Below are 27,812 nucleotides of genomic sequence, written 5' to 3'. Positions count from 1 at the left end.
GTCCCACCGTGTTCCATCTCATTTCCATCTCTTCCAACTGCGCGCCCATTAGAGCGAAACCGGCGAAACTTTGTGTGCTCGTCACTCAGCTCAAAGGCCACTCGTCTGCCCAAATATGTATTGCTTTTGTGTGTGGTAGAGCTAGATTTATTCTATATTGAGCGTCTCAAGAAAAAAAAACAGTAATTTATACTTTTACTTTGTTATCGAGAAAGTTTCTATATGTATATATACCATTTAGGTATCATCATCATCATAGCTGTAAACACACGAATTGGTCGTAAATGGCAGCGTTCATAGTTTGTCCAATGTCTCCTTTGTCAAACCAAACTTGGCGCTGGTATTGCTGGTATCACAATCACTCCTCAGCCAGCCTTTGCTAACGAAAGCGTTTTTCTCCAAACGCCGATGAACACATAACCGGGATCTCTCGCGGTGCTGCGGCTAAGAGAGGACCACGAAGTTCTCTGCCGAGTGGTCCTCGGTGAAGTCTTCTCAGCCTCGGCCGGCGCTTAGCTGTGGCTTAGCTTTCTTTGCACTCCAAAGCGCGCAGCGTACGGCCTAATCATGTCGGATGCATGGAAGGATATGCAAGAGTTCAAATCGCGGCAGACTAGCCTGCGTGAGCGTCTTCAGCGTCGCAAGAAAGAGCGCCAAGAGATAGTCCAGGCCATCTCAACGGAGCCTGTCGTGAGTGCCGGCGAGGACAGTAGCGGAGCGCTGAGCACCGCAATAAACCAACCCGTAGGATCTCCGCAACCAGGCCACCAGACAACCGCTGCCCAAGGCCCCAGCACCGACTCTCCGGCTCCTCCAGATGAGGACGAAGTGAGTTTCCGATTTCATAGACGTGTCTTGACGTTTCAGCTACCGGGTTCCGTTTTCAGTGGCGCTGCAGCAGAAAGCGGTCGAGCCATATTAGCTGGAACAAATCTTGTTGCCTCGAAATCACGTTCATACTAGAAGCGAAAGTTGGGCTAGTTAGTGGTTCATACTTGAGACGGAAAAGAAGCGCAAAAATCGAGCCAAGGACTGAAGGCAGCGCTCTGTCGTCTCTTCTTCAGTCCTTTTCCCGATTTTTGCGCTGTTTTTACATCCAATTCACGTTCATACTTCTGAAGAATGCCTGTTCTTGAGATGGGTAGCGCGGAGGCATCGATTACGCACACAGCACTGTATTCCCAACTCGCTGTCTCTGTGCGTGTGTCTAGTTTACTTTTTGTTTGATGCTTAATTCGCGCAGCAAGTACTCCAAACAATCGGGTGGAGAAAAAAAAGGAAGAGGGGGGGGGGGGCAGTGCAACACGCATTTCGCCCACTCACACGTTCATGTGAAACTGCATTTTAACGTTGCCCCGCACAACATTTGCGGGTGCCTTTCAAGGAAAAAGGGAATATGCCGATGGGGATCAAGCGACTATTATTCAAACTAGCAGTAGCTCATCAAATTCGCCTTGGCATTCCTATTAAAATGTTTTGTAAACATTCATGATCGTCAGTTGGTTTCTTTCTTCTGGCGCATCAATGCAGGTGGAACGCCGCTTGCTGCGCTGTCTCCTTGATGTCGCACTGGACTTGCCGGCGGACACGCGCAGGCTGCAGAATATCGTGAGCAGATCACTAGGCCGGGATATTGATCACAGTGCCCTTGAGGACTTGTTGCACAAGCTGGCTGCTCAAGAACTGATCGCACTTGGGGAAGATGTTACTGCTGAAGGGACCCCCTTCCTCCAAGTGACCTCGACCGAGCACACTCGCCTACAAGCCTTCGTTGATGCCCAGGTGATTGACGAAGGCAGAGGTTTCTCAACAAGTACCAAGGACTTGGCAGCACATTTAGTTTGCTTCTCTAAACAGGCATGGGGAAGAAGGAAGAGATGTACAAAGGTTGCAACATATAGTAAAACCCTGGTGATATGAATCTCACTGGATAACTAAATTAATTTGTATCACCAAAAAACATGGAAAAATCGGTATCCGACAACAGAAACCTGGCATATGTTTTCATTTACTATTTTTCAGAGCCGCAGCAACGTCTTGAACAGCCCTGAATGATCGCCAGTAATGTTTCTAGATGTCAATGATCATACTTCTACTCGTAAATATACACCGCGTGCACGGAACCAACTGCATTACACACCGTGACAGCTAGTAGCCCCTTCCTAATTTTAGTACATCTTTTTTTTGCATGGCATCAGAGTACTCCAGTAAAAGTGACATAAGGAGCGCTTTACATGCAATAAGAAGTGCTGTCCTTTGTAGCTATTTTCTTGTCGCGGTGGTGCGGGGGCTGCTTTTCAGGAGTTTAGGCAGGTGTGCACGTCCCCAGCAATCGTAAATGTTGATGTTGCGAGTCCTCCCTTCTTCGCCCGTCCCCTTTCTCTCCCAGTCCACATTTTCCTGTCATAGTATGTCAGTATGTCTGATTGGCAGGACATGCCTTGCACCGATGTGGCAGGCACATGTAAACACAGTACAATATTGCTACTTCGAGCACAGCAGCGCACATCACCTTGGGGGGGGGGGGGGGGGTAGGACAGTAATGCTAATACCGTCTGTAATCTAAAGGCGAAGGTGCGTTAGGTGTTTTAAGATTTTCACGCATAATCTATGAGGATACCAAGTGCTGCCGATGGCCTATCCTGACTAACCATTTCTCGTGCTTACCTACTTGCCTTCTTCACATAAGGGGTTTATATTACAGCTTGTACGGTGACTCTGCTAAGGGGAGTTTTTCAGCCACCTTCATACAGTTAAGGAGGGGATCATGCAACAACATTCTGTATACCAATAAGGAACATAACTGAAAAGAAAAAAATTAATTTTGGATCCCAGAATATAAAGTTCTTTTTCTTTCCAGTGTAAGTATAGATAACTGTAAAATATAATGTTACATTGTGTAATTAACTCATGTGAGCAATGCATTCTATACCGGTTTCATGTTGATGGTCAGCTAGTAGTTTGTATGGCTGCAATGGTAAATAGCAGTGAACAATGCAGCCTGCTTAGTGCTTGTTGGCTAGTTGGTTGGTCATTATGGTGTATGGCAACACACATTGCGTAAACATGAATATGAAAACAAAAGGGAAGAAACACAGAGCTCGTGTTGTTTTTTTGGTTTCATGTTAGTCTACACCTTTGTGTGCCACCATACATCGCAATGCAGCTTGCATGGGCACCCCAGAGCAAACGTAGGACAAGAATGTTGTCGATGATTCACCATTGTAATAAGAACATTCAACAAATAATGGAATCTGAGTCCTTTGCTAAGGATGTCAGAACTCGCTTAACAGCTTCATCGTCTGATGTATCAGTTGCCCATTTTGAATATGCAAAAAATTTTAATGTGTGCACTTGTGGCAACATTAACAGAGCGCACCCCTGACAGAAAGCTTGGACTATAGGTAGACAAGCAGACGTCCTGGGTAACAGTTTAACTCATTACGACTAGAACGTGTTATGGCTCACGACCCGCTGAATGACACAGGTGGAAATACTGCACGTGCACATTTGTAGAAACCAACTCGTTTTTTTTTCCACTCTCTTGCCCATTCCTTCTTGATGACAACAGGGGGACGGCGACGAGACGCGCGAGAAGCGGGGACAGAAGCGATCTGCACCCGACCCAATCGAGTCGCTGCTCTCCCTTCCATCTGCCCGAGAGAAAGAGACCAAGCAAGTGGGCGAGGAGATCCTAGAGCTTCTGAGCAAACCAACTGCCAAGGAGCGTTCTCTTGTTGAACGTTTTCGCTCTCAAGGCGGTGCACAGGTACGCCCATCTACGTGATTGCATCATTTCTTGTGCAACTTTTAAGCAAGCAGAGAGGCTCAAGGAGCGAAATACAGAGCAATAACCGAATGAGTTTGCAATATTTTCTGGCAGTATTCCTGCACTGCACTAACATTTAAAGGAACACTAAAGTCTAGTTGATAATGGTTGATATTGAAGGGTCTGCAATTAATTATCTTTCGCGCTCTCTAGCATACGATGTGCCGCGTTATAACTAACAGGCCCCCAGAAACACTATGCAGCCGAAAAAGGCGAGACCAATGTTTTTGTGCCAGTACCCATTTAATAATGCAAATGGCCAGGGTCATCTCAGCGACACTCACCCTCAATACATTTGTGACAGTGCTTCAACTACATGCTGGGGACAACGCGGTTATGTACCTGTCAGGTTCGCGGCTCAATTTGTATGCTCAAGTCGAGGCTGTGAATTGTGTACAGACTATAAACAGACTGGTTAAGTTTCCTAATTGCTGTTTTTCTGTTAATTCTCACAGACGTGAAAAGCTAGTGAAGCCCACTGTCGCCAGAAGAGCCCTGCCTGATGCACGACGGTGTGTCATCGCAGCTTCATATAGACAGGACAAACATAGTCTAAGTAATAATTTCGCTCACTGCTGCCTAAATGAACCGTGTTTGCGCAGAAACCCATGCTTCATGACCGAGTGACAGCTTTAGTTCATGCGAGCATTACGAAAACGCTTTGACGCGACTATGAATTCTGCAGTTACGTATATCAACAATGGCAACTGAGAAAAATTTTAAGGATATTGCCACAAGGCAGTAGTGGGATTGGGGCATAAAGCGGTAGAGGGTCGCTGGCTAAAAGAGAAGACTACGAAGTGAATAGAGACTGGTTCCAGCCCGCCAGTGCGCCAGGCATTGTCATCGCGTGTAATCGTTGTAAATATCTGTAAATATACGTTTTCTTGTAAGATTATTGGTGGAGGTGCTGGGTACGCGTTCCTGGCTTTTCCGGCAAACCAACACGGAACTTCGGAGTGGTCGCCACCTTCATTTTTCTGCAATGGCTCAACAGGCCCACCCACAAGAGCAGCAGCAGCAGCAGCAGCAGCAGCACCAGCACCAGCACCAGCAGCACCAGCAGCACCAGCAGCAGCAGCTGCCTCCTCTGATTCTCCTGCCTCCACGAGACCCCGGAACCTTCTCGGGCACAGGCAACGACAAGGTGAATGTTGAAGATTGGGTCGCTTTGTACGAGCGCGTGAGCGAATACTATAGGTGGGACCCTACGTTGATGCTGGCCAACGTTGTATTTTACTTGCGGGATACGGCGCTCACCTGGTATGAGACGCATGAGTCGGAGTTGACCAGCTGGGACGTTTGCAAACTGAAGCTTCTCGAGTTATTCAGCAGGCCATTTGGGCGACAGCAGGCCGCGAGGAAAGACCTGGAATGTCGCGTGCAGACATCGACAGAATCGTATGTATCTTACATACAGGACGTATTGGGCCTCTGTCGAAAGGTGGACGAGAACATGAGCGAAACTGACAAAATCGCTCACATATTGAAGGGAATTGCCGATGACGCGTTCAATCTGTTGATCGTTAAAGATTGCGCCACCGTCGACGCGGTTGTGAAGGAGTGTCAGCGCTTCGAGCACGCCAAGAACCGTCGCATAACCCGCCAGTTTGCGCGTCTGCCTAATACTGCAGCCACTTCGACCTGTGAAGACAGCCCTAAGTTCACGCAAGCTACATCGTCCGAAAATGTCACCCGAATCGTTCGTCGCGAACTCGAAGCAATGGCTCCTGCAGCCATCGCCTCTGACTGTCCTCAAGACAACGCATCCACCGTCTCCCTCATCCAAGCCGTCGTTCGCCAAGAAATAGCAAATCTCGGCATCACACCTGTTTGCGCTGTTCGCACCACCGAGAGCTCGGCTTCTGTTAACCAGATTCCGGTGTACCCTTCACGCTACCCTTCCCGCTACCGGAACCCTGCTGAATGGAGAACGTCGGATGATAGACCAATCTGCTTTCACTGCTCTCGCGCCGGCCACATTGCACGCTACTGTCGCAATCGTTGGTCATCCAATTCATCTTGGAACACTGGGACATGGCGTCGCTTTGAAGGCAGTTCTCGCCGCTTTTCTACTCCGTACGATCCACAGCCTGCTCCTACTAACGTTCAGGGCCGAAGGTTCAGCCGGTCGCCATCACCCCAAGGCCGCCGATCTCTCTCGCCGATGATTTCTCGATCCAGGTCCCCTGCACGACCTGGGCCCTCAACCTCGGGAAACTAGACCATGCAGCTCCCGGAGGTGACGCTGCATTAACGACCCATTCTGCAAATCCTCTGTTGACGATTCCTACACGCCGCAATATTTTGGACCTTTTGGTGGATGACGTTACCGTTACAGCCCTGATAGACACTGGTGCACAAATTTCAGTCATGAGCGCTGCTCTCTGTGCTAAACTGCGAAAAGTGATCACGCCTCCTATTAAGTGTGCAGTAATGCTTGCCGATGGGAGCACATCTGCCGTTCTCGGCATGTGTACCTCTCGCGTATGTATTGCTGGGCGCCAGACCGTCGTATTGTTCACCGTGCTTGAGCAGTGCCCACATGACGTGATTCTTGGCCTCGACTTTCTCTCTGCGCACTCCGCCCTTATCGACTGCTCGACAGGTCTTCTTCAGTTGGAACTGCCTTTTGACGCCGCTGTTGCCCATGACGCTCAAAGTCGCCTTTGTGCCACCGAGTTCCTGCATCTTCCGCCGCAAGCCGCGACTTACGTGCAGCTCGTGTGTGATCCGCCTGTGCGCGATGGTGAATATGTCGTTTCACCTATTACCGACGTTGTGCTAAAGCACTCCATTGCTGTCCCGCACACCGTGGTGAGAGTATGCCACAATCAGACCCATCTGTCTCTTTTGAACTTTGGTTTCTCCACGCATGTGCTGCCTGCTGGTATTAAACTAGGCGTCATGTCGTCGCTGCAAGAGTGTGATATTTCTGAACTGTCGGCTCAGCAACCTACTCCGCATGTCAACTTGCTCACTGCGCCCAACCTGTCAAGCATTGACATTGCCAAAATGATAGCGCCAGATCTTTCGCCCTCCGAAGCACAAGACCTCCACCGTCTGTTGACATCCTATGCGGACATATTCGATCTTGACAACCGCCCTTTAGGCCAGACATCAGTTGTGACCCATCACATCAACACCGGCGATGCCAACCCAATTCATCGCCGCCCTTACCGCGTCTCCGCCGCCGAACGCTCTGTCATCCAGAAAGAGGTCGAGAAAATGCTCGCCAAAGGCGTCGTCGAACACTCATCTAGTCCGTGGGCATCCCCGGTAGTGCTTGTCAAGAAGAAGGACAACACATGGCGGTTTTGCGTCGACTATAGACATCTCAACAAGGTCACTAAGAAGGACGTTTACCCTTTACCAAGAATAGATGACGCCCTTGACTGCCTTCATGGCGCAAAGTTTTTCTCGTCCATTGACCTTCGATCTGGTTATTGGCAGATCGCTGTTGACCCACGGGACCGAGAAAAAACAGCATTTGTAACCCCCGATGGGTTATATCAATTTAAAGTAATGCCGTTTGGGCTTTGTAATGCGCCGGCCACCTTTGAGCGCATGATGGACTCCCTTCTGCGCGGCTTCAAATGGTCCACTTGCTTATGCTACTTGGATGATATAATTGTTTTTTCACCGACGTTCGCAAGCCATCTAGAGCGACTGTCCAGTATTCTCCAAGTATTTCGCAACGCTGGTCTCCAGCTGAACTCTTCCAAATGCCGTTTCGGCCGTCGCGAAATAACTGTACTTGGTCACCTCGTTAACGCATCTGGGGTACAGCCCGATCCGGACAAAATTCGCGCATTGACTCAATTTCCCGTGCCCTCTTCTCATAAGGATGTCCGGAGCTTCCTTGGTTTGTGCTCATATTTTCGCCGCTTCATCCGAAATTTCGCCGATATTGCGCGGCCTCTCACCGAGCTTCTTAAAAAAGACGTCCCATTTACTTGGAATTCGCCTCAGAGTGCTGCATTTTCGGCGCTCATTGCAGCCCTCACGACTACGCCAATATTAGCCCACTTCGATCAGACTGCCCCGACAGAAGTTCGTACGGACGCGAGTGGCCACGGAATTGGTGCTGTTTTAGCTCAGCGTCAGCATGGACGTGACTGTGTCATCGCCTACGCCAGCCGCCTTTTGTCCCCTGCCGAGAGGAACTATTCAATCACCGAAAGAGAGTGTCTTGCTCTTGTTTGGGCTGTCGCTAAATTTCGCCCGTACCTCTTCGGCCGCAGTTTTACTGTTGTAACTGATCACCATGCACTCTGCTGGCTTTCCTCGCTAAAGGATCCCACGGGACGTCTCGGTCGTTGGTCTCTACGCCTCCAAGAATACACCTTCTCGGTCGTGTATAAATCTGGTCACCTCCATCAAGACGCCGACTGCCTGTCACGGTATCCAGTGGATCCACCAGACGCCACAGAGAGAGCTACGGAGGCTTGCGTCTTATCAATATCAGACTTTCTTGATATCGCTTCTGAGCAACGCCGCGACCCGGATTTACTTCCCATCATAGAAAGCCTGAGTTCCGCTACTCCACCCACTTCTCTGAACTTGTATTTCCTTCATGAAGGAGTTCTCTACCGCCACAACATGCGCCCTAACGGCCCTGACCGCCTTCTCGTCGTGCCTTCCCATTTGCGTGTAGATGTTCTCCGACAGCTTCACGATGAACCTGCCGCTGGTCACCTGGGAGTCACTCGCACTTATGATCGCGTCCGGCGCCGTTTTTTCTGGCCACGCCTATATCGCTCTGTGCAAAAGTATGTTGCCAGCTGCGACCTTTGTCAACGTCGAAAACGACCAACATCGCTTCCAGCTGGCCTTCTGAACCCTATTGAGATCCCTGCTGAACCATTCTACCACGTAGGGCTCGACCTTCTCGGGCCATTTCCCACTTCTGCATCCGGGAACAAATGGGTTGCCGTGGCGACCGACTACGCGACACGTTATGCGATCACCCGCGCTCTTCCAACCAGCTGCGCTACCGATGTCGCCGATTTTCTGCTACATGACATCATATTGCATCACGGCGCTCCTCGACAGCTCGTTACTGACCAAGGCCGATACTTTTTATCTCGCGTCGTCCAGGATATCGTACGTTCCTGTTCCACGAACCACAAGTTCACAACGGCATACCATCCACAAACTAATGGACTTACAGAGCGCCTGAATCGCACTATCACGGACATGTTGTCAATGTATGTTTCTCCAGACCACCGTGACTGGGACGCAACGTTACCCTACGTCACCTTCGCTTACAACTCCTCCAGACATGACACCGCAGGCTATTCCCCGTTCTACCTTCTTTATGGACGGGAACCCTCTCTGCCTCTTGATACACTCCTTCCCGCTGGTTCAAGCTCCCCTGTCACATACGTCCGCGATGCCATAGAGCGAGCCGACGCAGCACGACAGATTGCCCGAGAACGACTCATGCTTTCTCAAGCCTCTCAGAAAGATCGATACGATCGTCACCACCGTGAAGTTTCGTATGCACCAGGTTCTCTCGTACTCTTGTGGACCCCGTGTCGTCACATCGGCCTCTCCGAAAAACTTTTATTTCGCTATGACGGACCATACAAAGTCCTTCGCAAGATCAGCAACCTCACCTACGAGATACAGCGAGTCGTCGACGAAGCGCACTCAATGCCACCACCATCCACTGTTGTGCACGTCGTAAGACTGAAGCCTTATGTGTCACCCAACACTCCCCTTTCGTGACAAGCGCCGGGTCGGCGCTTTAACGCCGCGGGGTAGTGCCACAAGGCAGTAGTGGGATTGGGGCATAAAGCGGTAGAGGGTCGCTGGCTAAAAGAGAAGACTACGAAGTGAATAGAGACTGGTTCCAGCCCGCCAGTGCGCCAGGCATTGTCATCGCGTGTAATCGTTGTAAATATCTGTAAATATACGTTTTCTTGTAAGAATATCTTTGCAAATGGCAATGCTATCCACAACGTTAACGTGCTTTGAGGTAAGCATGCTCACTATGCCTCCACATAAGGCTTGATTTTGAAAAATTCGGTGCAGCAAATTACAATAACTAACGCCTCACAGAGCTAATCGTTTTTGCTGGGTAAGCCGTTCCAACACTTAACCGATAAACCAGAATCGAAAGCAAGTTCTTGGCGGCTAATCTTCTTGCGACTGTCTTCGTAAGCAGAAAACTGAAAATGAAAAAAAGAGACCTAGCAGCCCATCTTTCATGTGCCTTCTCTTGCAAATAACCGTGACAGCTCATCGGTACACCGTATTTTCTTCTTTGCACGATGACAGACAGCTAGCACACCAGCGAAAACACAGTAGCAACTGTGGTAGGCATGGCGACTTTTGCCTTGCACGCGAAACTAAACGCCCGACGACAGCGTCACCGCAATTTCGTGAGGTATGTCCGGTGGAATTCGTCAATAGGTGTGTATTAGTCCCCACGTGACCCTTCGTAAAGATGGTCTCACCGAAACCATAACTTGCCTTTTTCCACCAGGTGCAAGAGTTCTGCCCACATGGCACCAAACAGGAGTGCAGCCGCAGCTCCAGCACTGGGACGGCTTGTAGCAAGCTGCACTTCAACAAGATCATCCAGAAGCACACAGATGAGTCCCTGGGCGATTGCTCTTTCCTGAACACATGCTTTCACATGGACAGCTGTAAATACGTGCACTACGAGGTAAACATCATGCCTTTGTTTGACACAGTGAAGTGCTTCTATGTTTCCCTTTGTCAAATTGTGTTTTCATTCATCAACAACACCCATCAACAACATCTCATTAGAAATGAATGCTTGCCAGCTAGACCAATTCGTCGCTCTATTAGGTGGGATTATTAATCATGCATCATTCGTTTTGTTTACAAAGCAGATCTCCACCATCAATGTTTGCTTAATAGCAAGGAAGTTACTGGCACTCTTTGAATTGTCAATAATGATTTACAGTATTTAACATCAATAAATGTTTACAAGCTAAACAGTAAAGGGTGCTGCCTGCAATCAATGCATTTTAATTTCCTTTATGCAAAAAAGTTTCTGCATTTTTTGTCTATTACATGAAGGGACTCTCAAGCATATTGGTTCCAGGGAACCCTGCTAAGCTCCACTAAATGCCAAGAAACCTCTTCCCCCCCACTTGCTTTCATGCAACTTGATTCACGCTACATTCACATACAATAAATCCTAAAGCAAGGGTATGCAACTCAACTCGCTCTTCTTCCACCAATAAATTGATGTGAGGCTCACTCGCACTCAAGACCAGCCGCATGTCAGCTCTTAGATTCACCAGTGGTTATTTTTCAGATAGCTATTTTCGAAAATACCTGCTCCCAAGCATGTGTTCTTGCAAATGGCAGCAGCGTGTTCACTGTTTTATTCACTGTCTTATAAAACAGGTGTGGGAACAAAGGAACTGTGTGGCCTGCTTACAGAGTACAGCTGACTACAAGCCGCTGGCAGGATTTCTTTTGCAGCTCGCACATTTCCGTTATGCACTGAATGTGCTTATTGACACTGGTCTGTGTGTAATAGGGGTTCCTCAGAGCAATCGCACCTCAGCTTCTATATCTAAGTGACTTGGAGAGTACGCAACGAGCGAAAATTCATCAGTGGCTTGCAAAACCTTGCGTTGACCTGCAGAACCCACTTTGAGAAATTATGATTTAAAGGGACACTTAAAAACTAACAGTGAATTGGTTCAGACCAACAAGTTGTTTCATTATCAGAGGTTTATGAAAGGGGCCCTGCAACACTTTTTCAGCATGGTCAGAAAATGCTGCCAATAGGTTGTCAAGGCTCCTGAGAACACGTGAGCCATACATAAAGTACAGCACAAAGCCTGGAATTAATTCTCCAAGTTAGGTAGAAATTATTCTCTCTTCTCGACAAACGATGCTATTAACCGAAAGTTCATGGTCGTTGGCTGAGTACTTCTCCAGCAGGCTTTATTTGCATCTGTGTCGATGAATGTATGCAGTCTGTGTTTCAAGCATAGCAACCAGTGAGTGTCGGTGATGATTCAGGTGGATAGCAGTTCGGTGCCAGTGAGCAGACCTCCAGCGCCAGCACCGTCGGGCGACTCTTCCCCACCGGCGCTGCTGCGGGGCACGGGGCCAACTGTGCTGCACCCTCCTCAGTGGATTCAGTGCGACTTACGCTACTTCGACATGAGCATTTTGGGAAAGTTCTCGGTGGTGATGGCAGACCCACCCTGGGACATCCACATGGAACTCCCCTACGGCACCATGTCCGATGATGAGATGCGGCAGCTCAATGTTCCCAGGTAAGCTGAATGCATTCTAGCCTGTTTACTAACACATTAGGACTAGCAGTATTATCTGTACTCTTCGCGAATTCATCGCTAGTTTGGATTTCGAAAGATAGGTTTCGAAAGATCCGGTATACCTCAAGGTTCGGTGCTTGGGCCACTTTTCTTTCTTGTGTTCATTAATTACATAGTACAAGATATACCAGTTAAAATTAGACTATTCGCAGATGACTGCATCCTCTATCATGAAGTTCAAAGCCGCTGCGACCAAGTTCTTTTGAATTCTTCTTTAGCGAAAATACAAACTTGGTGTTCAACGTGGCAAATGAGTGTTAACAAGACTAAAACGGTAGCCATGTCAATAACGCGTAAACAGCATCCCCTAAGCTTTCCATATTCCATAGATAATCACACTCTTTCCGTTGTAGAAAGGTACAAATATTTAGGCGTAACTATTACCTCGGACCTTAGATGGAATGAACATATTTCGTATATTACAAATAAAGCCATGCGTAAACTTGGATACCTTCGAAGGTCACTGCGAAAATCAACCAAAGAAATAAAGTTACTGGCTTACAAAACTTTCATTAGGCCCTCCCTCGAATATGCATCAGTTATATGGGATCCGTACACAAAAAACAACGTTGATAAACTAGAACTCGTTCAAAGGAAGGGCATCAGGTTTGTTCATAATTGCTTTCGCTGGCAAGTTTCTGTAACTTCAATCTTGGCAGAATCAGAGCTGGATACATTGCAAAAGAGACGTCAGCGTGAACGGCTCAAGTTTTTGTACTCCCTTTACCATGATAAGCTGGCAATAGACAAGAGTAATTTTATCGACCGGGTTGGTAAGCGCTCGACGCGATCACACCACACGAAAAAGATAAAGGATTTTAGCTGTAAAACAGACACATTCAAAAACTCTTTTTTTTTTAAGAACAACGCGTGAATGGAATCGACTTCCATCCAATGTAATTGATTGTAATACACTAAATTCTTTTGCTAAAGCATTGTCAGATTATCTGTAATTTTTTCGGTATCTTGGTCGTCACTCCGCTTTCCTAGTATCGCGACATCTGCAACTGATATGTGATTGTGAAACAATAATGTCGTTCTGATGTTTTTTTCTTTTTTGTTGTTGTTGATGTTGAGTGTGTCACATTGTAACTCTGCTTTGTTTAGCGGTGCACCTCGGTGGCGTTACTAATTACAGTGTCCTCTTGTACAATCCATATTTCTCCTGCATGCTCTTTCCAGTCATGTCTTGTATATTATTGTTTCTATCAGTGTAGGTCTGGCTTGGTACCAAACAAGTTGTTAATAGTACCTGCTGTCACTTTGTTGATTGCGTGATTGTATATTTTTATTTTTATTTTGTTCACGCTCATTGTTGCGGTTGTTTTGTGGACGTATTTGCGTATGTTCTCGCATTCTTTTATTTGTTCTGCCCGCTCCTGCCAAAGGCCTTTTTCAAAGGCTGGCAGTAAATCTGAAAATAAATAAAAATAAATATCTTGGGAATAGTTAGGAATAAAGAGTATACAGTAAAATCACAGTAGAATAAACACCACATTAACGAACTGTTAAAAAGTATTATTTCACTGTTTATCATTATTTCACTATGACGTACTTCATAATAACAAGCGCTGATTTAGTTCCACATTATATTAACGCCTCATTACTACAAACTCATGTTCTGAAATCCGTCGTGACCACCGGAGCGGTACGCAAGCAGATGATACAGCGAACGGACACCTTGCTTCTCGGAAAATGCGCGACGGTGCGGAGGAAAAAAAAAAAACGAAAGGACGACTTTTCTTTTTTTCGTTGTTGAAAAACCCTGGCGCTGCCGGTTTACAAGCACAGAGGCAAGGGGCGAGGGCAACATGGGAGGGCATGGTCAGCAAGGCAGAGTGGGAGTTGTGAAGCAGGAAGCATGGGCGTGGAAAACCTGAGACAGCAAGGGAGCAGAAAACGAAACTGGAGGATTTTGTTTTTTAGCTCTTTTCTTCGGAAGAGGTGATGACAGCCGCGACACTTTAGGTTTTTCTTTTCTCTGTCACTTCTACATGTGCTCTAGGAGGCCTTGTCAGTTGTGTTCATCTCGTTTCAGTGATTACTTATCGCGTCCGCATAGCAAGTGGGCATTCGCGCTGTAGTGCTACTACAATGAGTTCATCTCTGCTTGCAACGAAGAAGCGGAAGCAGTTTTTGCTAAGGGAGAAAGTGGATATTCTTTGGCAACTGGAAGGCGAAAAGCAGTCTGTTGTGGCCAAAGAACTTGAAGTGCACGCATCGAAAAGAAAAAAAAACACACAGACTTCTTTAACTTAACGTGCATTTTTTGGTGTTCACTTGTGCATTTGTTTTTTCTTGTGAATAACAAGTTCAAGGACCCACCGTTCTCAAGGTAAATCATTTCGGTTGGTGGAAAATAAGTATTTATGATTAATTTTTGGGCTTTCACTATAACGACCTTTCAAAATAATGAACAAATTGCCACAGCCCCCTGAAGTTCATTACACTGAGATTTGACTGTACTACCTTAGTAACCTGTGATTCGCTGATGACATTGCATTGGTGAGTGACTCGGGGGATGAATTGCAACTCATGATTACTGAACTGGACATTGAAAGCGGAAGAGTAGGTCTGAAAATTAATATGCATAAAACTAAAGTAATGTGCTACAGTCTTGGGAACCAACAGCACTTTGTGATAGATAGCGAGACACTGGAAGTTGTAAAGAAATACCGTATGTCTCTTAGGACAGGTAGCAACTGCAGAGCCAAATCATGAGAGTGAAATAACTAGAGTAAAGACAGTGTGGAATTCTTAAAATTTTTGTGGTGTTGAAATCGTGAGGCAATAAGCTGTTTTACTTTATCAATTTCATGGACTTGAAAAACTTTCAGAGTCCCTTTAAGGGAGAAAATAGAGAGCGGAGTGGATCGGGGCATATATGGCGTTGAGAATATTGTAGTTGATGTCAAGAAAAAAAAAAATGCATGTGGGCTGACCACGTAGCACGTAGAACGCGCAAAGGGGAGACAGAAAGTCAAGTGGGTCGATCAGATTAAGAAAGTTTGCTACTATAATGTGGCCACAGAAAGCACAATACCGGGATGTTGGCGAAATTTGGGAGAGGTTTTTGCCCTGCAGTGGGTGTAGTCAAGCTGCTGCTGACGATGATAATGATGATGTGGCCTTTATAGAGGCACTGTCACCATTTTTCTAAGGTGTGTTTCATTGCAAATTTTTGACCCATGTGGTAGCATATGCCACCCCCTCCACACACGAAATTTTGATATATAAGAGTGTTTTACCGAAAATAAGTAATGAACATAGGTGTTCTTCTAATGTAGTCGAGGTCTGCAGCAAGTGCCCCTTCCCCCAAAAAAGTCCTGTCTATGGGCCTGGCACACGTAGACTCTATGCTGTCACATTGAAAATTTCTTGCATGTCAAAATTGTCATGTTCATCCTTACAAATATCCGGCATAGTTATCTTCAATGGACTCTCCATGTAGCTCCTCAAGATACTGTTAACTTGTGTGCAAAAAATAACTAATCCAGCCAATTCTAGAACATGTGCCTGTAGTGGGAAATTCTTTTTAGAAAAATAGTATCCACAAGATTGTTTACTGTACAAACTAAAGCCACATGTTACACATACCATAGATACGACGAGATAAACAGGACTGGTGCCAACTAACAACGGTTCTTAGTTGCCGCCAGTGCTGTTATTTTTGTCCTCGTTTTTTTTTTTTTTTTTTTTTTTGCCTCAGAATTTTGTCGGGCCATGCACCTATAAGCCCTCAACAAATTTTAATCATGGCAGAGATTTTTTGCCATTCTCTTACGTTTCTCATCTTCACCTTACCTTTTTGTGAGCAAATCACCAAATCGAAAATTTAAAGTTTCTGCATTGTCTAGTTAACTTGTCATATCTCACTTGCTTGTATAAATTTGGAAAGGTTGCTGATCCTTTCCGTACTCTTAGCTAGCACAAACAGTACCTTTTAACTAGAGCTGTGCGATTGGCACAATTTTGAATGTGAGACGAATTTGAATATTGAAGTGCCAATGCAGATCAAATAGAATATTTTTTTTATTTCTGTACTATTTCTAGAGGGAGAAAAAATGTTGGAGAGGATTCCTAAGTGCAATCTCATGAGACAGCTACATGAAAGTGTTCCTTTTAGTTAGGCTGGTGAATAGCTGTTGGGCTGGTGTTTCCTGGTTGTCTTATCAAGAATGAGACAACACATAGACTGAATTGTATTTATGTGTATGATTTGGTGCAACAAAAGTGTAGCCTATAACACTTTACACGTGAAAGGCAACGATGCTACTTCCTCAGCCTCTACCAACTTGTGTGGAAGGCAGGACACTCTTGTCCACCAACTAATGTGGCAAGCAGACAAGGGTGTGCTCCCTCCAAGTGCAGAGTTTCACTTCTGCCTCGTAGACACCAGTATATAAAAACGTTTTGAAATTTTCTATGTTAAAAATTTGCAGCATCTGTATTTTAGGGCGTCCTGCCCAAGCTTCGGGTCTGTTGTATTTGTTTTGTTTGTAATGCCAGCAAAACCAGCTGCGTGGGCACCATTTCGTTTGGGCCCTGTGCGCCTTCATTTTCCCTCTTTCCCCCCTCCTTTCACCCTCTCCTAATACCAATGTATATAACCACGCTGCGGACAATAAACGCTGTCGTTGACTGCCCGACCATAGTCCTTGCTGCTTCGCTGCGCGCGTCTGTGTTACTACAGGGTCTAAAACAGCATTAATTGAACCCTCACCCCTGCCACATCTATCGGCTCCATGTTGGGACCAGTGTTTTCTCGAGTCAAAACATATGCGACCGTAGGAAAGCTTAAGAAGCAGCTTTGCCGCAATACAAATGTGTATGAGGTCAAGCATATTAAGACTTTGAGGGGACTGTTGTCAATCTGAGATTAACTGCTTTTTGGGAAGTTCGATTAGTAACATTCTGGTGTGAACAGAACATTCTGGTGTGAACCGAATAGTAAGCACTGGAAAAATATTCTAAATTTGAAATATTCACAAACACTCACTTTTTACATTTTAATTTAGAACTGACGTGTTCAGGCACGATTTCTTGGCTCTTGACAATTGAACGCTGGAATTCTTTGGTTGGAGTTGTTCGCACATAGCCATAGCGTTATGTTTTGTCTTCACTTATTGCATGCGTCTCTCATAATCATATGGTGGTTTTGGGACGTTGAAACCCCACATATCATTACTTTTTGTATGGTTCTTGACCTCCTTTGCTGCAATAGTCCCAGTGGGGCTGCAGTATCTAATGAATAAATAAATATTAATGTGACTCATATAGGTTTTGAAACTGCACAGATAGGGTGGCCCGTACTGGCATGTCTAAGCTTCGTGACATCACTCCTATGAGATACGAGAATAGGGAACATTTGGCTGTTTTGTGAGTGCTTCTCTGTTACTCAGCTTGTTGAGCTACTCCCAGAGCACGTGAAAGAACCACGTGATTAAAATTCTGTTGTATCTTGATTTCAAAGGCTAGCACTCATTCTTGAACTCTGGTGTTGAGTGCAGTTATTCGAGTAACACTTGGGGAATGTGTTCCTATAACTTGATTTTCAGTGACTAAATGCAAACCACCCCTCTAGAGTTCTGTGTATCTCTATGTAGTGGCCAGGTAAATATACTAAGTGTGTATTCTAAATGTAATTCTTTGTAAAAGTGGTCTCACTGCAGTGAAGGAGTGCTAAGCCTTGAAAACACCTATCGAGGGGAAATCCAAACTGTAGCAAAGCCCCACTTCAAGGTTATACCAACGTATTACCGTCACATCGATTAATCATTTTCAAAGTTTAAAAGCTTCTTATGGTGGCTTGCATGCCCTAATTATAGTACATTTTAAAACATAAAATTTACAGGTTATCACTTGCATTCTACCGAAAGTCAAGTTCTGTTACTATTCAGAGTTGCTTCCACTTTTTTTTTTAACCAAAAGGAACGACATTTGCACATGCCATGCTTCAATTTGTAAAATATACATATACGTAGTGCAGGCTGGTTTCGTCATTAGAAATATGCTTATTTTTCCTGATAATACGGATATTCTACTATTCGAATGCACTTTGACCTTAAAACGCACTATTAGCAAAAGTCTAGAATATACAGTTGATGTGGTGCTTTTTTGCATCAAACAGCTTGACTTGCAGTATGTGTCTGGATTTTGTACCCCTGTCACATGTTTTTGTTCTGGGCGTATGTTCTGTGGTGTGTGCAGTCTGACCGATGATGGCCTGATCTTCCTGTGGGTGACTGGGAGAGCCATGGAGCTGGGCCGAGAATGCTTAAAACTCTGGGGCTATGAACGCTGTGACGAGCTCATCTGGGTCAAGACCAACCAGCTACAGCGCATCATCCGCACCGGCCGCACAGGCCACTGGCTCAATCACGGCAAGGAGCACTGCCTTGTGGGAGTCAAGGGCAACCCAAAGGCATGCTTTTCTCTTGCTCCTCACTGGGGACCTAGAATAGGTTGTGTAAATCTGGGACACCTAAGAAAAAAACAATTTTTCTTGTATAAGTAAATTACCCTTTCATGATACCAAAATCGCCATCCTTGCCGAAAGAAGACGCTTCGTAAGCGAGAAAAAGTGCGAGAAATGAAGGTGGCAACGCCACCTTGAAATTCTCAAACCAGTCGTTGCGACTTCTAGTGCCTATGTAGTTCTAGTGCCCATCTACTAGTGCCTATGTAGTTTCTAAATGGTAATTATGAATGGCTTTGTTTTCTGAAAAGGCCAGGGATTGAGAATACCAAGTTTTGAAAAGCTTCATTGATAAAATAGCAATATTGCTGCATTCCTTCTTCAAGTTTTGTTTTCGCCCTGCTACACTGTCAGTAATTCTCAGCGCAAACCACACCTGCAGTGTTCGAGAAGCTTCAGGACTGTAGTATAGATCATTTTGTTAAGATTACACCCACTTTGCGAACATAACAGATTATTGTGGAACCTACCGTGAAAATCGGAATGTAGGTTGAATAAAAAAAACTTAATGAAAAGTCGGCTCTCGCCTTATATACCGCTCATCGGTAGAACAAAATGTGTAAGTCCCGCAACAGTAAGCAGCTGAAGTCGAAAACCTCCATTGCCATCGTGAGCATCAGAAGCGGTGCCGTTGGGCAAGGCTAGACAAAGCGTACAGTGTTCTGGCAATGCCATTTTGCCTCGGTTATCTGCTGTCACTCTGCTGTTATCTTTTTTCTATTTCCTTAAGAAATAAGTGGTAGTCAACAGCAGTTTGCGATAGGCTTTAAGAAAAAGTTATCAAGTATGCTGAAGCACACGGCAACCTGGCAGCACAATGGTGATTCGGTGACAATAGTTATAGCGCGAGAACAGAACAGCGACATAGCGCGAGAACAGAACGGCGACAAAGAAACAAGAAGGAGATTTTTGTCGTCATTCTGTTCTTGCACTATAACTATCGTCATGTCATACCAACTAGCCCAAACCGTCGCACTTCTAAGGTAATTCGGTGCATCGGAGAAAAGCGTCCGGTACAGGAGGAGCCAAAAGCAGTGCATCACATCCTGCAGCAACCAAAACAAACAATAAAAAAAAACAGTCTCGTATATGGATTGCAGTGCACCCTAAACTGGAAACTCTACTCGCCGAATTCGTCTGGGAGCTATGTGCAAGGTCGCTACCCGTAACAGCGCAGTGCATCCCCGTGAAAGCTCGAGATAGCGTGTGACTCTCGGCCCACAAGCGTGCACTTTAAATGGATCGCCATCGTGGGGGCAGCGATTTGTGAAGCGAAAGGGCTTTGCGCTGAGGCGGCGTGCTTTCGTCTTCCCGCAAATGCTGCATCACTAACGCATTGGATAGAATGAAGGACGATGCACTATGCGAAGTTACTGGGGAAAAACAGACGTCGTCATAGTCAAGTTCGAATGAGTCTGAGTGACAGCACTTTGTGACCTTCTGGCTTTTAACTACATGAGATTAGTGTCCAAATAAAAAGAAATGTCACCAAAGTAAAGATGCACCGCGATACTTTGTGGTTTTTTCAAAATTTCTGTTTCGGAGATTCAAAGTTTGGGGAGTCGATCTATATTCAGGTCTGACCTAAATTCTGGTTTTTACGATACGTGGCTATTAGCGATAATGCTAGGATATTCGACGGCATGTGTATAAATGCACTCACCTCACCGCTTGTCAGTTGATCTACCGCCGACGCTCTGTTGAATGCTGTGTGTATCGCTGTATCCTGACTTCGTTGACCGGCTACAGGTTCGGCCGAATAAACAGCTTCATTTTCCTCTCTTTGTCGATGTCACGACCTTGTGACAATATGAATAAAACATTTTGAAATCGGAGACTTCACATGCTGACATTACGGCATCTTGATTTTCTCTTCTAACAATGAGTTTGTGATGGTTAAATTAAGACCTATAAAATGCAACTTATCATTTTAAATGAAGTTATTGTTTCATATGAGTGCCCCTTTAAAGCCCAGGAAACTAAAGAGCTGAAGAAGATCTGGGCTTCCTCGTATCTGCTGACAGGTAATAAAAAAAAGGAGTACTGAAAACAGTGATGAAAGAAAATGTAGTGCTTGTGTTGTCTATAAGTTTTCCTTCACCTTCGTTTTCGTTTACCTTGTGTTAGCCGTGTACACTAAAAAAACATTAAAATGTAATGTCATCAAGTTGGACCTTGACACAATAAGCCTCATTACAACAAATTTTTGTCTATAATGAAATAAACCAATACTTTTTCTCGATATAAACATGCAAAGAGTGTATGTTTATAAGAATTATGGGATAAGTTAAAGCTCTTTTGTGGTTTTGGAACTTTGGTATTGTGACATCACTGACCAAGAAAAGTCAGTGAAGTAAGTGATGTTACAGTGGTGCACTGAAACTGTTGATTGGACATTAGTAATGTATTATAATGTGGAGAAGTTTAGCAAACAATTTATTGCTGGTGACAACAAACTGTCATCTTCTAAATCAATGCAGCGTACTTATGAAAGTATCCTTGCCAGTTTTAAGATATTTAGTGGTTTTATTTAAGGTTTCCTTCAATAGCATATTCGTGCCCATCGTGCAGTGGTTGTTCAAAACGTGATGAAATTAATGTGTACCTTTTTTAATTTATCCTATTTTAAAACATGGCTGGATCAATGTACGCATGGTTGTGATCAGAAAACCAGAAAATACTTCAGAAATCAGCACTGCATTAATTTTAAACCTGACTGCAAGAACCTGAATGTCACCTTGAGACAAGTGCTAAAATGATGGCTGATGTCAAGAAATTATCAATATGCATAATGGTCATCAACATGTTTTTAGGTATTTAAATGTTTTAGCTTACATACAGAGTTAAAGGGGTACTGACACAAAAATTATGGCTTCGTGTTTTTTTGCGGCAACGTTTTTCTGGGAGCGTGTTAGTCATAACATGACACATCATTTTCTGCAATGTGCAAGAGATAATTAATTACAGGCTCGCTATTACCGGCCAGTGTCGATCTCAATTTCAAAAATGACAAGCCACCGGGTGCAACTATTATCACCTAGTGGGTGCAACGCTCGCCCAAGTCAGCACAGAGAACTGTGACTCACTTCCACGTGGTTTGCATCAAGAACATTTTTCTTTCGAACAGGAAACGGGACCGCAATGTCATCAAACACAAAACTTTCAACTTAGGCGCTGCGAGCATGTACTCACAAGCAGCTGCTGAGTAATAGCCTGCTGGAGCAAATGCGACGAAAGAAAAATGGCGGCTATCACGTCGTTACAACTTGCTGCAGCGTAGTGACGTCAGGAAAGTAGGTTGTCTCCAAGCGTCCCCTTCACAACTTCAAAATTAAGTTAAAATACCTTCTAAGCTATATTTATGCTGATATTTTGCAGATTATATACACATGTTCACGGGAATCGATCCCACAGGCTATCTCGGCCGCGAAATTTTGTGCCAGTACCCTTTTGAATATAAAAAAAAAGGAAACAAGAATCTTTCTACATAAGGCCAAGTGAATCTTGTTTAGGACATTGTTGATAAATTGCCATTATTGCTCAAGTTGCCATTATTTAACTAAATGTAAAAAATACTTTTGTTGTACTAATTGTCAACATGTCAGTTTTGAAGTTGTAGAGAATATGAGCTACAAAAATGAAGTGATTCCAGCGAGGTTCCAATCAGGGTTCAGTTTTTCTGACTAATCGAGGAAACCCAAAAAAATGGGCAAGTTACCTTGTGGCTGCGTACTTGTGTGAACAGAAGTGCCGTCTAAAGGTCTTCATCAAAGAACATGCTGTTCATGTTGATTTCAGACTTGTTAATCACGCTGGCAGCTTTGCATGATATTGATAAGCAGTAATCACTGGGAGCAGTCAGCATTGCCTGCAAGTAGCACACATGCGGTTACAATCGTGCACTCACCCCTGTAATGGAGTAGCAGCTTGCATTTCAACATAGGCTGAAGTTCCTTATCGCATGTAAGGAATAAATAAATATGTTGCACTGAACGGCAAGCCTTATATCGACGCCTTCCTTTCCCACTAAGATTGAGCACTGGTGCGAAGTTGCGTGGCTTTTTTTCTTTAATTTTTTGCAAGCTTCCTCAATATGCCACGAAAAATTGAACACTTGATGTCCGCATTACTGGAAAGACATCATTTTTGTCCCCTGCAATTCCATAATCGGCATTCACAGCGAAATACTATAATCTACACCAACATTCATGTAACATGGTCCCACATTCTAACAGCCATGTTGTCATCTGTGAGCAATGAATTTGATCCTTGGCTTATACGACCTTCCAAATTGACTCCTGCTCACATGTTTCAAACCACTCAAATGAAATGAATGCAGAATGCTAAGTGTGATTGCCGAAATTTTGGGGAAGAGTCTTACACATTGCTGCTGCATGGATTTCTCACAAAGTCTGGCAAAACTTGGATATGGTGTGGAACACCTTTACTAAATTCAAGATCCAATGCAATATTTCTTGAAACTGAGAAGTGGTACTAATTTCTCCGGGGTTATATGCTCTGACATATTTGTACTTGAGAATAATTAAAGTTAAGACCTTGAGCCCATGCCTTTCATAGCCATCATTGTAATTACAACTTTCATTGTAATGTGGTACATTTCAATGAGGTCAAAATGCTACAACCGTGTGCTTAAATTTAGGTGCTTATTAGAAAAAAAAACCAAGCGGTCAGAAGTAATTCAATTTCCCCCGCCATGGGGTGCCTCACAAGGCTGGGGTTCTATCGCCTTAAACCTCATAAATCATTATTCATATTTGGTAAAACTAGCATGTACCCACTTTTATTGCAGCATGTTTTTAAATAGGACCATTGTGTCTCCCCACATTTACAGGCGAAGCCTGTAGGAACCATTTATTCTATTGTTTTTGAAGTGTGTCTGATATTTGAAACTATAAATTGCAGAGAACACATGTTATGTTTGTGAAGCTAGAGCCTCCCTCTCTCACTGCTGGAATGTGTTGTGCAGCTAAAGTTGCACAAATGATGGCCATCTCAATGTGTCACTGCAGGACATTAACCGGGGCCTCGACTGTGACGTGATAGTTGCCGAGGTTCGTGCGACGAGTCACAAGCCTGATGAAATATACGGTATTATTGAGCGCCTGTCTCCAGGCACGCGCAAGATTGAGCTCTTTGGACGACCACACAACGTCCAGCCCAACTGGATCACTCTCGGCAATCAAGTGGAGGGAGTCCGGCTAACAGATCCTGTGCTCATTAACGAGTTCCGGAAGCTTTATCCAGATGGTGACTGCATGAAAAAGCCACCGTAAGTCATTGTCCTTTTATATATATATACATTTTTTAAAGATAGGAAGCAATGTACACACTTTCTTCATGTAATATACTATGACGCACCTATAGAATGTCAAAGATTCTGCTCTTGAAACAAGGTACAGACAAAGTAAAAGAACACATTGCTGTTTACACTCTATACGCTTTGACATGAGACCATTAAATTCAGCAGCACTCAGGGGACAGCTGAGCATCCATTGATATGTAAGCTGATTGGTCATAATATTGCTGAGATCTGACAGACAATCATGCCAAGGAAAGTATCGATGTTATTAAATGTAATTGTAATGTAAATGTGAAGAAAAAAAAGTGTGCGAAAAGACAACTTGCCATGGGCAGGGACCCAAGTTGCAACCTTCGAATAATGCGTCTGATGCTCTACCAACTGAGCTACCACGGCAGCTATCACCGTGTCCACTTAGGGAGTATACACGTGCATTAAATGTGGGAGTATCAGCCAGCCCCGCCGAGGCACTAGCTCCCACTTCATTCAAAAACTACATAAATGTCTGATTTTATGGATTCATGCATTAGAACTAGAGAGATCACACGTATTACTTTGGTGTATATACACTTAAAAAAGAAACCTTGTTTTTTTAATGGATAGTTTATATGATAGGGACACATTAATTTAGTGAGCTTTGATAGGCATATCATACTCGCTCTGATAAAATTGCATGTCTAGAAGTAGTGAAAGTTGTTAGGACCGTCATCATTATTGAAGTTTTTCGGCCTTTGTGAACGGGACGAAAATATTTCGACGCATTTCAAGCAAGGGTGTGCCGTCAAGACAGATTAATTTCCTCTCGGCAAAACCTTAACGAGGGGTTCGGGACTGGTTTGCGCAGAGAAAACACACGAGCCAAGAGAGGCCATTGGGAGCTCGACTTAAGAAAGGCCATTGTGTTTGCTGCGAGCAAGGCTTTCGAGGCCGACAAGGAGACAGCTGGGCCATTTTCGAGGTCACCGAGGATTTGGAAATCTCGGAACCAGCATGGTATTTGCAGTTCAGGCTGAAAGCTAAAGCCAAACTGGTTGTGGCTGCATCTTGTGAGGAGAAGCGTAGCCCCGGATATGCGCTGCTACTTGACAGTTTCTAGCAAACAACCAGGAATGGAATGTGGGGTTGAAGGAAAGAAAAGGGCAGTATCTGCTGCAGCACTTGCGGAAACCCGCCTAGACGACGAGGGATTAGTCGACCACTCCTTCTTCCCCCCTTTCTCCATATGACCGGCTGAATGGGGTGGCATATTTTGACGGTATGCTGGCCCACCACTACATTGTCCTACCCAAACAGTCAGGCAAGTTTGACACGTGTACTGGCGGCCAGTTTTTCGAACCTCACCCAGCTGCCAGAAGAATCTTGGAAACCAAAATCATCGGACGTGCACGAAACTTGGTGACGTGTACGAAAACGTCAGTGCAGTGCTTTGATGACCATATTTGGGCATCGTGTGGACTGTGTCCTCTCCACATGAATTGTATGGTGTCTTTCCTCTCCTTCGTGGGTGGAGCACCTAGACCATGGAGCGCCGTATTGGCTGAAGCCGCGGACAGTGCGCCCAGCGTTGGCAACGCGGTGCTATATAAACGAAAGACTCTTGTGTATTCTACGAGTTCTACAGTTCAACAGCTCTCCTTTACAGTTCTGATCACTTGATCACCTCCTTTTTAATTCTCAGTTACTAACCATGTAAATAAATTGTTGTCGTTATTACGAGCGCCTCATCTAATTTGTTCGACGATGGGTCCTGGGACGGAAGCCCGCTATGAAACTGAGACCCGCGGGACCCGGAGTCGCAACAAAGTGTTGACTTGACCAATAGCCACACTTACTGTTAAGCGAGCAGAGTGGTATGTTGGAAAGCATGCAAGCAGAGTAGGGGTACCTCTTCATTGCAGTGTCAACACTTGCCTGATATTGCACAGACATTTGGAGCAATCATTAATTGATTAACATAGAAGCTAATCACTCAGTCGCTCAGCCCTGATTCGGACATTGTTGAAAGCTGCCATCTGTTCCTTGCAGTGACATAGCTGCTGGCTTCTTGTGTATTCCAGAGAACCCGTCAGCATGGGCGTGGATATGTGGCCCCCGGATCCCCACATGAGCCGGCCGATGATGAATGCCATGGTTGGGTATAGCGACCCAATGGGTATGCCGGAACCCGGCCTTATGTATGAAGGAATTCCCCCTGTACCATATCATCACTATCCTCCACCACCAATTGTGACACCTATACCACGCCAATAAAAGCTCTCTCAGTAGCCATACTGGAGTAGTCCTTTCATTCAAAGTGAGTTCTGACTTTGGTTTCGTTTTGGATGAGTGCATGAACCTAGAAATTTTATTTGTGTTGTTTGGTTATCTGCAATTTGGTGCAGTTTGTTCTGCAACTACCTAGTACACTGTGGCTTTTTTATCTGAAAGCATATGTATAGTAGTTTTTCTGCTTCATAAATCATATGTTTGTCCTGTTAAATGCCACACTCATAGGTTGATAAAGGGGCTTAGACCACCCAGAGGTCGAAAGTCAGTTGGGGTGGGGAAATTGTGCCTGACTGTACGACGAACACAAAGCCGTGAGAATTTTTCAAGACGGTGCAGTAATACCGGAGTTTGACACATTTGATTATAGAAACCGCGACAATCACTCCTTTCGCTCTCTCCTGCGCTACTCTCCATGGTATCCTCTCTCAAGCCGCTTTTCCCTCTCACCGCACTGCCTCACAGGCTTGCTGGATGACCCACAGTTGATCCTGGACGTCGCAGCTGTGCAGTGCATTCATCCAACGCGTTGCAGCTTCATCTAGAGAGACTGCATTTACTTCTCCTATTGCGGCACATTCCCAGACAATGTGCCTAAGCGTTGCGCAAGTTCAGTTGCACAAGTAGCGGGTATCATCTGCATGTATGTCAGGGTATATTCTCCTGAGAATAACAGAGTTGGGGAAGGTCTGGATTTGTAATTGCCTCCAATCTACCGCTTCGGATTTGTCGAGTTTTGGGCTTGGCGGTGGATAAATACACCTAGATTTTTTATAGGGTAGCATCAGGACTTTTTTTACTGGGGGGTTACCGATCGCAAATTAGTTCATTTAGGACGGCAGGGAGGCTGGAAACTTATGCCCTGCATTTTGCACATGTTTGCTCTTGGGGCACAACGGCAGCAGGAAGACATCTTAGAGGGGCAGCCACCCTCCATACCCCCTGCTGCCTCCACCTCTGTGTGGGGAGACGTATCGGAGACTGAATAATAATTTGTGCAGTGTCCTTCCTGCCCATGCTCACTTTTTGTGCCAGATACGTATAATCTTGTTTTGTACATTGCACAGCTAGACATATTTTTTTTATTTTCCTTACTTGTACTCAATCATTCTCAGAAAGTTACTGTGGAATCTTATTTATATGTTACCATTTTGTGCAGTTTCCCAGTGCCAACATTCATGACATCATCATCATGCAAAACTGTGCAATATTTCAGATAGTACGTTTTGCACCAGGTGATGCTTCTCCTGGTTTTTCTTTCTCCCTTTCCCTCAAAAGCTCATGAATGAGATTTTACAAGAACTGGAATAGAATAGAAAACCTTCATTTTTGTGCTGCTGGATGTGCTTGACAGGTAGCAGGCGTCTCCAAGCAAAATAAATATGCTTTTTTAAAAAGGTGATGTATTTACATGTTGCGTGCTGACATTAGAAGCTAGGTAATTGCTATTTTTCATTAGCAACAATTGTTGGAATGTAGCACTTTCTCTGGCATGTCTTTGTTTTTTGTTGTGCTCTCTGAATTTTTCTCTTACAATGGCATACCGACATGCCCAAGTTGCCATGTTAGACGCATGAGCTTTGG

At 44.9% G+C, this 27,812-nt stretch overlaps 1 protein-coding gene across 1 annotated transcript; it reads left to right on the top strand.

Annotated features, from left to right (window-relative positions):
• Positions 1-286: 286 nt before the first annotated feature.
• On the top strand, positions 287-26,233 carry Mettl3 (methyltransferase like 3). The gene is made up of 8 exons (XM_037426135.2): positions 287-828; positions 1,531-1,782; positions 3,572-3,769; positions 10,323-10,505; positions 11,846-12,105; positions 18,376-18,589; positions 23,674-23,933; positions 26,021-26,233. The coding sequence occupies exons 1-8, from the start codon at positions 568-570 to the stop codon at positions 26,211-26,213; spliced, it is 1,821 nt and encodes a 606-aa protein (XP_037282032.2). The 5' UTR covers positions 287-567; the 3' UTR covers positions 26,214-26,233.
• Positions 26,234-27,812: the final 1,579 nt, after the last annotated feature.

Source organism: Rhipicephalus microplus, chromosome 5 (assembly GCF_043290135.1).
Source record: "Rhipicephalus microplus isolate Deutch F79 chromosome 5, USDA_Rmic, whole genome shotgun sequence".
In the NCBI taxonomy this organism is placed as follows: domain Eukaryota; kingdom Metazoa; phylum Arthropoda; class Arachnida; order Ixodida; family Ixodidae; genus Rhipicephalus; species Rhipicephalus microplus.
This window is presented reverse-complemented; position numbering and strand designations above follow the sequence as displayed.

What these genes read in the sequence shown, in the direction of transcription:
- Mettl3 (XM_037426135.2), top strand. Translation starts at nt 568, where the DNA reads ATGTCGGATGCATGGAAGGATATGCAAGAGTTCAAATCGCGGCAGACT. An exon ending in GCTCTCAAGGCGGTGCACAG is followed by an intron (nt 3,770 to 10,322) that starts GTACGCCCATCT and finishes TTTTTCCACCAG; the next exon opens with GTGCAAGAGTTCTGCCCACA. An exon ending in GACTGCATGAAAAAGCCACC is followed by an intron (nt 23,934 to 26,020) that starts GTAAGTCATTGT and finishes TGTGTATTCCAG; the next exon opens with AGAACCCGTCAGCATGGGCG.